Below are 10,117 nucleotides of genomic sequence, written 5' to 3' on the forward strand. Positions count from 1 at the left end.
CCCCCCAAACTATCACTAATTTAACGTACGTGAACAAAAATAATGCATTTGTGAAAACTTGCTGTGAGGTATCAAACAATTATATAAATCACAATATCAAACAATGAAAGAAAACCGTAGCACTCTGCAAACATACCGAAAACTTCACGGTTGCATATGAAGAGTTAATTTGCAAAAACCGATAAACGCCACTTAAAAAAAAAAAGCAGAAAAAAATGCCGTGCATTATTCTACACATATAGTGCGATCTGAACCCTAAACACGTTTAGTCAAAAAAGCCGGTTTTGTCCACTTTCAAGGCAATTATATAAATCACAATATCAAACAATGAAAGAAAACCGTAGCACTCTGCAAACATACCGAAAACTTCACGGTTGCATATGAAGAGTTAATTTGCAAAAACCGATAAACGCCACTTAAAAAAAAAATGCCGAAAAAAATGCCGTGCATTATTCTACACATATAGTGCGATCTGAACCCTAAACACGTTTTGTCAAAAAAGCCGGTTTTGTCCACTTTCAAGGCATCGCGAGTTCACGTTTTACTGCAGAAACTGACAAGCGCCCTTGTTGTTTTTGAGCAGAAGCCGATAAGTCCATTTTAGCGAATCAGCACACTGTATTAATTTTGATGAACTTGATGAACCTGTGATATCTTCTTCAGGGCGAAAAAGGAAAATAAAAGCTGAAACGTTTTCACGGAACCTTGCAAAAGCAGCGCGTTACAATGGTGAGGGAAAATCTCAGTGTATTGCATGCAATCACATCCATACAGTTTATGATCACAACAACAACAACGTTTGTCAGGCATCTACATTGTCATCTGAGGAGATTACAAAGATTAAACAAGTGGTTTTTTTTCAACTCTAAAACATGAAATGTGGAGTTATCTGCTTTTCCAAAAAACGACTGTTGGAGTTATCTGCTTTTGCTATAAAACGTTTAATATGTAAAAAAAACATACTTTCAATGAACTTTAATTTTGTAAATTACCTGTATTTGTTTAAGTTATTATTGCTTAATCAAAACAACCCAACTGCAGTTTGATTGATATTACTTGGAATGCGCAATAAAAAAACGTGATTTCTGAAAAATAAATAAAAATGGAGTTATCGGTTTTTGCAAATGAACTCTTCGTATGCAAATGGAACACACTGCATTTTTAACCTGAGCATTGCCTACATGTATCATCAATGATGAAAACCACAAATTAAAATGAAACGTCAGCGAGAAGCAAGTTATCAGGCGCAAGCTTGATGACTGCTGTTAACCTGTTAACTTTAGCCCACTGCGTCATCGATTAACATTTACAAGGCAAAATTAGTCTATTTACAGTCATCTCGCCCTCATAAAGAGCTACCACTGTTGAACACTGTTAACATAAACGCTCATTGTTAGTAGTTTCACATGCGTTCTCAGCAAAACGAAGCTCTTTCTTGCTGCAAACGGGCCACGGGTATATAACCATCACTGGCTCCAGTATGATATATAGCGCTCAGCTGGTGTTAGTGGCAGTCCAGTCCTTTCTTTGGTTTGGTTGTTTTTTTTGTTTGTTTGTTTTTTAAGAGTTGGCAATCATTCAGCAATCATATCCATGGTGGTTATCCTTATTAGCTCAGAGCGAGTGCTAATCTCGCTGACACAGGATGTGTAAGGGATCAGGCAGTCTAGATAGCAAACTACGCAAAACCTGAAATGGGTTAAAGATTGTGTTAGTTCATCTCAGGGGCAAAACCGCTACCTTCAAGTGTAAAACAAAAGTATGAACATGCAGTTCTTCATCGATTAGCTATAATGTTAAGCAAAGACACAGCAATCATATGATCAGCCGCTTACTCTCGAGCTCTGTTCCGAACCCCGCTGAGCTGCCTAGCTAGATGGCATTATGCTGCCTTCTAAAATACCTCGATTTGTCAATCTCACCTCAACACATTTAATTAATAGATATGCTCTTCTTCATTTTGTCAATTTATCTGAATATCAACATTTCAGTCAAAACAGTTTTTAGGTTAACTGATCTAATTATGTGTCTCTATAATCTGTGATATTGTATTATGTTGAATATCAAAGGTTGTTTTGTTTTGGACACACTAAAGTTTTTAGGTAAAGATAATACATTTCCTTTCAATTCTATCAATGAGAAGTTAGCTTTCAAATTCGGTCAATCTTATAATGAAATTCATTCAATAAATGTCAAATGCTCTTATATTACATTATATGTGTACTTGTCATCTTAATTATTTAATGTTTGTTTGTATAAATCTTTCATGAAGACAAGTTTTTATTACATTATTGGTGCTTCAGTAAAAATCAAATTTTCGGTGCATAATTAATTAAAATGCGTAATTATTATTATTATTAGTGTTACTATTAAGTAGGCATGCACCGATATATTGGTCAGTAATCCGTATCAGCCAATAAAAGAGTGTGATTTTAATATCTGAAAATAAATACCAACTGAATCTAATAGTTTGGGCTTAATATTAATATTTTTGTAATGTACCAAATGATAGGGTTCCCTCTATAGTTTACAGCATTAGTTGGGAGACTAATGTTTTTCCTTAAGAAATCCAAACTATTGGTATCGGTATCGGAAGAAGTCATTCTGAATGATCTTTAGAATCGGTATCGGTTGAGAAATTTAGTATTGTGCATCCCTACTATTAAGACATAAATGATATTAATATGCCTGTATATAAGTCATAGAATATATTAAGCAAATGTTTCTATTTATTTCCCTATTCATTTTATTGGCAAATATTTCCAAACTGGCTGATGCACCTGCACTTATATGTAAATATGTTACAATTTAAAAATAATTACACATTGTTTGTCTTCTCCTTCCTTACCCTATATTTCAGCAAAGTGAAAAGCAATGTTTAAAAAAAAGTTTGGTAATGTTCACTGTATTACCCAATATTTGTGTGTGCGTTGTGTTGTAATTCTTATTAGAGTGTCACCATGTTAGCTTAGCAACATGTTAATGTCAAATTCCATTGGAATCAATGCTATCCACCTGATTGTTCCAGTAAGAGCAGGTGCAGGCATTTGTAAAATGTATGGGTCTGGCTTCTGGTGTCAATCGCTTCCAGCTATTTTTAGCTGTACAAAACAGCTTGTTTTGCTGCTTAATGTTGCAAACACACTGGTTTGTAGTGCAAACAGTTTTACCGTTTACTGCACTTTGTTATTATTCTTGTTATTTCCCTACAACGGCTAATGAATCGGCATTCTCGCACATTCACAGAAAATGGCTTACACATTGAAAAATAAAGTGGATTTGTTGTTTTCAAGTTATTTGAGGCTTCTGTTTCATTTAGAATGTTGCCTTAGAAGCTCAACACACCTCAACGAGACAGCTCACAAAGTTTTGGGACAGAGCTCAAGACAGTTTTCAGTAAACCGTACTGTGCTTACCTGGGTAACCCTGTCCATTGTAAGGGATGCCTACACACTGAGAGGAGTCACAGTATCCTGAAGGTCCAGGTGGTCCTCTGACTCCGGGTCCACCCTGCCGCCCTGGTGGGCCACGAGGTCCCGCTGTGCCTGTGGGGCCAGGGGGTCCTATCTGGGACTGCCCTGGTGGCCCTGGAAAAAACCAGACAGAGGAGGTGTAAGAAAGCGTCCTTTACTTCGCCTCTAGGTTTTCACTGGATGTGGATGGGGAAAAGTGATTTCGAGCACTGCAATTTAAATATTTTGACTTCTTAATTAAAAGGAAGAAGGGGTAAATCTGCCCCCCCAACCTTTTTCTGTCTAGACGGTATAAACCAAACTGGAATGCTGTCCCTCGACTCTTGCAATCATGCACCCTGAAGTCAGCACATGTGTTGCAAATAAAGTCAAACTACAAACAGTGAGTCACCGCAAGCTTCCTCCTACTGTACATTTACAATCGTTGTGTATTTCATTCACGGAGACGTCTTGGCATTGTTTGCACGAGGAAGATGTTTCCATTTCTTAATAGTTTTCTAGCTCCTGGAAATGTGTGGTTTTAAATAAGCAGACTAGATAGTAATTAAATCCCCTGGAGAAAGTGCAGAATTGTGTTTGTTGTAGTTACCATGGAGCGAATAATTCATTCAGAGCCTTTGTGTTGCGCTGGGATGAGTGCATCAGGAGTGACTGTGTTCAGAATGCTAAGCATGTCTGTACAAATTCTCTCCAATAATAACTGGATTACTTCGGCCTTATGATCATGGCTCAGCATGGAATCTACTACTTTGGCCAGCTTTGCTTCTTATGATAATGGAAGTGCCTTGTTGACTGAAAACAGAATTGTTTCCAGGTTTGTGTGTATAGGCCTGGGTGCAGATTATTACTGTTATAACATCTGTGACATCTTCTGCATTGGCCCCTAACAGGCAATGGGATTAAAAGACTATTAATATTTATGAATATTCAGAAATATAATCAATTTGAGTGCTCTGCCGGATGAGCACAATGCTTGAACTGAGCTGAGCTAAATAATAACATTATTGTCTTTTGTTCTTATTGAATAAACTACCCAAGGGTGTCTGGAATCAATTCATGAGATCATTTCAGATTTTAACTGAACAGTAAGATCATTTGGATGGTTGATTCAGGTATAGCCAGCAGGAATTAAGCATGCTGACTGCCCTGACAGTGCTTCTGCTGCTTATATTTGTGGGGAATACGGTTTTTCGTCCACGTCGACTGAAGAACGCAGATGTTCCACTGATAATGGAACCGAATTCTTTCATGAACATTCTTTAGAATAAAATTATTAACTTCTATTTTCTTCAAAACTTTTTTACTTAAGGGGTGAAAAATGTTTGGATTATTTTGTATTCCCAAAAAATTCTTAAGAATATATGTATTTGTATTTATATTTTTTCTTAAGATTAAGACAAAACTGAAGAATTCAAGTTCTTGTATGCTTGGAATCACTTCTGGTTTCTGATGATACTCAGCACTATATTCATGGCCCGACGAAACACCAATACCAATTCACCATATCAGTTCACAAAACTAACGGAATGCATAGATATATAAAAAAAGGATGACTAGTAATTTCCTAAGTGCTCTGCCGGATGAGAACAATGCTTGAACTGAGCTGAGCTAAATAATAACATTATTGTCTTCTGTTCTTATTGAATAAACTACCCAAGGGTGTCTGGAATCAATTCATGAGATCATTTCAGATTTTAACTGAACAGTAAGATCATTTGGATGGTTGATTCAGGTATAGCCAGCAGGAATTAAGCATGCTGACTGCCCTGACAGTGCTTCTGCTGCTTATATTTGTGGGGAATACGGTTTTTCGTCCACATCGACTGAAGAACGCAGATGTTCCACTGATAATGGAACCGAATTCTTTCATGAACATTCTTTAGAATAAAATTCTTAACTTCTATTTTCTTCAAAACTTTTTTACTTAAGGGGTGAAAAATGTTTGGATTATTTTGTATTCCCAAAAAATTCTTAACGGTGGGTCCGGCGGGCTTGCGGCAACCACATGTGACGACCTCGGGCTAGACTCCGCTTCATCCACGGTGAAAGCCGATCTGGCTATCCACAGTGCGAAGTTGATGTATTTCCTCAGCAGCCAGCACGGATCAGCTCTAGGCATGACGAAGCGATATCCGTCCTCTTTTGGAAGGCCCAACAAAGTAGTTTCGCTTTCACAACGAAACACACAGCACCTTCACGACATGGTGTGAACAACAATACTACAGCGAGAATAAACGTTACGCCTTCTTTCTTTGAGTGAACATTTGGGTGGCGTTATGCAAATCTTCCCACATCGTGACGTAGACATGTGGGGGCGTGTTAGAACGAGCCGTTTTAGGTAGGCGTGGTTGAATCTTAACTTTTATAAAGAATATCTCTTTGGATTTGAGACTTTAGTCTTTGCAACTTTACAGATCTTCTTTATGCACCAAGAGCTTGTAACACTCCAAAGAGAAAGGAAAATTTTAAATAGCATCATATGACCCCTTTAATAAACAAACTCCAGCTGGTCCAAAATGCAGCAGCTAGAGTTCTTACTAGAACCAGGAAGTACGACCATATTAGCCTGGCTTTGTCAACTCTGCACTAGCTCCCTATTGAACATTGAATACATTTTAAAATCTTGCTAATTGCTTATAAAGCCCTGAATGGTTTATCTCCTCAGTACTTGAGCGAGCTCATATCGCATTATTGTCCTTAACGTCTGCTGCGATCTCAAAACTCTGGCCATTTGATAGTACCTAGAATATCAAAATCAACTGTGGGTGGCAGATCCTTTTCTTATTTAGCGCCCAAACTCTGGAATAACCTACCTAACATTGTTCAGGAGGCAGACACATTAAAGACCCATCTCTTTAACCTGGCATACACATAATACACTGTCGCATTTCTATAATTCAAATCTGTTAAAGGATTGTTAGGCTGCATTAATTAGGTCAACCGTAACCGGGAACATTTCCCATAACACCCGATGTACTCGCTACATTGTAAGAAGAATGGCATCTACTCTAATATTAGTCTCTTTCATTCTTAAGGCCCATTCACACCAAGAACGATAACTATAAACTTTAAATTCTCAAGCTTGTGATAGCAGGATTGATTCTGATTGGGTGTCAATGTTTTTATTGTTCATCAGCTAGAAAAACGCATTCTGAAAGTGATTTCAATGATATGGTTTCTCTGTGCCTTTATCGTTATAGCTGTGGTGTGGACGCTGCTATCCTTTAATATTGAGAACGGTTTTTAGAACTACATTTTTATCATTATCATTATAGTTATCGTATTTGGTGTGAACAGGCCTTTATTCCGAGGTCACTGTAGCCATACGGATCCAGTCTGTATCCAGACCAGATGGTGGATCAGCGCCTAGAGATGACCTCTACAGCCCTGAATGTCAGCGGAGACCATGTCAACTAAACAAACCCCAGAGACAGATCCCCTGCGAAGACCTCGTTACCTTGACGACCATCGGTACAAGACCACGGGAACCAGACGATTCCTCTGCACAATCTGATTTGTGTTGCAGTCTGGAATTAAACCATGCCATGCTGGTTTCATCTGGTCAGAGGAGAACTAACCCCCCCATTCTGTCACTGATGGAGTTTTGGTTCCTTGCCACTGTCGACTTTTGCTTGCTTAGTTGGGGACGCTTGAATTCTGGCACTGCTGTCGACTTGATTGCACAGACACTATTGGAAGAGAGCTGAACTGAGCTGGATGATTATATCACTGAATCAATGATGAACTGACTTCAACTGATAAACTGACTGTTTTCTATTGTGATCTTGCATTATCAGCACATGTTTTTCCTGTTTAACACTGTAAAGCTGCTTTGACACAATCTGTATTGTATAAAGTGCTATATATAAATAAAGGTGAAAATAATTTTCTTAAAGGGGTCATATGATGCAATTTCATGTTTTCCTTTCTCTTTGGAGTGTTAAAGCTGTTCGTGCATAAAGAAGATCCGTAAAGTCGCAAAGATTAAAGTCTCAAACGCAAAGATATATTCTTTATAAAAGTGAACGCTCAGCCACGCCCTCCTAAAACGCCTCGTTCAAACACACCCCCACAAATCTACATCACTGTGTGGGAAGATTTGCATAATACTGCCCAAATGTTCACGCAAAGAAAGAAGGTGTAACTTTTATTCTCGCTGTAGTATTGTTGTCGCCGCCGCCATGTCGTGGAGACGCTGTGTGTTTCATTGCGATAGCCAAACTACTTTGTTTGGTCTTCCTAAAGAGGACACAACTAGAAATCAGTTGTTAAGTTTTATTTACAATACTGTTCCAGAACAGTACAACCCAAATATTCGAGTGTGTGCAGCACATTTTATGGAGGAAAGTTTCCTGAACCTGGTAAAGGGCGTAACATTTCCGTCACACGCTTGAGGTATTCGGCCAATCACAACGCACTGGATAGCTGGCCAACCAGCGCACACCGCGCTATTCAGAACAATGAGCTTTGTAAAAATGTATGCATTTCAGAAAGGCGGGGCATAGAGGAGCAACAATAATGTACAGTATGTGGAAAATAATGTGTTTTTTGAACCTTAAACCGCGTAAACACATTGCATTACACCAAACACACAAAATAATGTTCTTATTAGCAACATCATGACCCCTTTAAAAATCATCATAAATAACTTGATGTCTTTTATATTAATTTTATATTAATTGTTGTAACTAAGCATTACAACGTAATGCAAGCTGCATATCATACATATTACTACTACTAGGGTTTTGTACAAGTACTCTAAAGTGACGCCAATGGTTGAAAATGTAAACAATGATCAGTCATGAATATACGAGACGTGACTATTTGCTGAATTCAGAATTCAGTAACAACTACAAAATTAGTGAAATGGGGACCTTGTATTTTAATTTAATTAATTACATTTTCTAATAACAATTTTCAGCACTCTAATACTGTAGTGTGCACACAAACTTTTTTTAAATAATTAAAGACTATTATTAATTAATACTATTTAAAATACCTGGAACCTTAAAAAAATAAAACACGTGTGCTGAACTCCCATCAAACCAGTCAAAATGAAAATATTGAGGGCGCTTATGACTATAACGGTAATCTACAGGAAGTTCAAAAAGACTGCCTTTGAAGTGTTTATCATTGAGTTGATCAGTGAGTCTCTGGCAAGAACCGCCACACAATCAGATATTGCTGAAAATAGTCATTTTCTTCTAAGAAAATATCTGAGAACTTCTAAGGATTGATTTTGAGAACTGCACTTTCATACAAACTTACAATCTAAAAAAATGCAAACCATATGTGACTGATTGGCAATAACATCAAACAGGGAGATATACATGAGGATGATTTTAGGAGAAAATGAATTATATTACAATCATGTGCATCAAACATTTGTTTCAGTTTTTGAGGCATAATTTACTTATTCATTATTTTTTTTTAATTAAACCTATAAATACACAAATACTTTCAAGGTGATTGCTTACTGGCCCAAGCCAAAAGAGCCCACCCTAAAATCTCTGACTATGACAGATAAAGATGCCTTATTTTGCCATCTTTAACAAGATTTCATCCCATGTGAGGAAAATGTATACCTCTTTCTCCTGGAGGCCCAGGCAAACCTGGATTTCCTGGGAACCCGTTGGGTCCGGGCTGACCTGGCTCTCCATGGGGTCCCTGGTTGCCAGGTGGGCCTGGAGGTCCAGAAGGTCCAGGACTATTACTCCTGTAGTTACTGGGGATCTGGTTCAGCATCATATCGATTCTGCTCATTTGTCCTACAAGAAAATGAAACGTTTTCTGTTGTAACATGAACAAAACTTGATGCAGCGGTGGCTGGAATTTTTGTTATTTTTTGTTATTATTTTGAAGTGCCTTACTGCTGACTAATTGTTCACAGACTTGTCTTGCTACAGAGCGCATCATATTCTGTGACGCAGTGTCTCCCTGGAAAACAGAAAACAGAAAAATCTAGATTGTTCTTGCTCAAGCAAAAGCATTTTTGCCGGCAATGTTCTGGGTTGTTACTAAGCCATTACTAGGTGGTTGCTAGGATTTTATTAGGAGTTGCAAGTGTGTTCTTCATGGTTACTAGGGCATTGCAGGGTGGTTGCTAAGGTATTGTAAGCAATTGCTAGGGTGTTCTGGGTGTACAATGCATGATTTAAAATGCAAATTGTATGAAAGTGACACATACCCTTTCACCCTTCTCTCCTTTCATGCCAACAGGTCCCTGGGATTGACAGATGAGAAAAGATGAGTTAGAAATCACTCAAATCACTATCACCTATAGCTAGTGACCATAGGGTTGGTTAGGTTGAATGGCACACTATCGAAATTTGTACATGCATTCATTTAAATACAGTAAATGTCTTTAGAACAAGTCCTATGATATTTAGAATGAGCCAAATGTACATACCGGGAAGCCAGTGTCTCCAGGTTTTCCTGGTTTTCCTGTAATTCCTGGCATTCCAGGTGATCCTGGTGGTCCCTGAAAATATTAATCTCATTAAGCATTACTCATATAGATTATAATTACCATTCAGTTACTGACAAATAGCCTAAACTCACAATATCAGCTCAATCACAATCACTAACACAAAGAACCCGCTTTTTTTTTTTTTTTTTTTTTACATTTTTTTGAATAAGACCAA

The 10,117-nt window shown here is 37.8% G+C and overlaps 1 protein-coding gene across 1 annotated transcript in view; it reads right to left on the reverse strand.

Annotated features, from left to right (window-relative positions):
- Nucleotides 1-10,117, reverse strand: part of col12a1a (collagen, type XII, alpha 1a) — an 86,512-nt gene that overhangs the window by 1,040 nt on the left and 75,355 nt on the right. Inside the window, exons 60-64 of the mRNA XM_016258195.1 lie at nt 9,883-9,954; nt 9,661-9,696; nt 9,344-9,410; nt 9,059-9,241; nt 3,417-3,587 (exon numbers count right to left, since the gene is read on the reverse strand). Of these exons, the coding sequence (XP_016113681.1) occupies nt 3,417-3,587; nt 9,059-9,241; nt 9,344-9,410; nt 9,661-9,696; nt 9,883-9,954 (529 nt within the window). The remainder of the gene's footprint in view (nt 1-3,416; nt 3,588-9,058; nt 9,242-9,343; nt 9,411-9,660; nt 9,697-9,882; nt 9,955-10,117) is intronic.

Source organism: Sinocyclocheilus grahami, unplaced genomic scaffold (assembly GCF_001515645.1).
Source record: "Sinocyclocheilus grahami isolate Dianchi unplaced genomic scaffold, SAMN03320097.WGS_v1.1 scaffold1655.1, whole genome shotgun sequence".
In the NCBI taxonomy this organism is placed as follows: domain Eukaryota; kingdom Metazoa; phylum Chordata; class Actinopteri; order Cypriniformes; family Cyprinidae; genus Sinocyclocheilus; species Sinocyclocheilus grahami.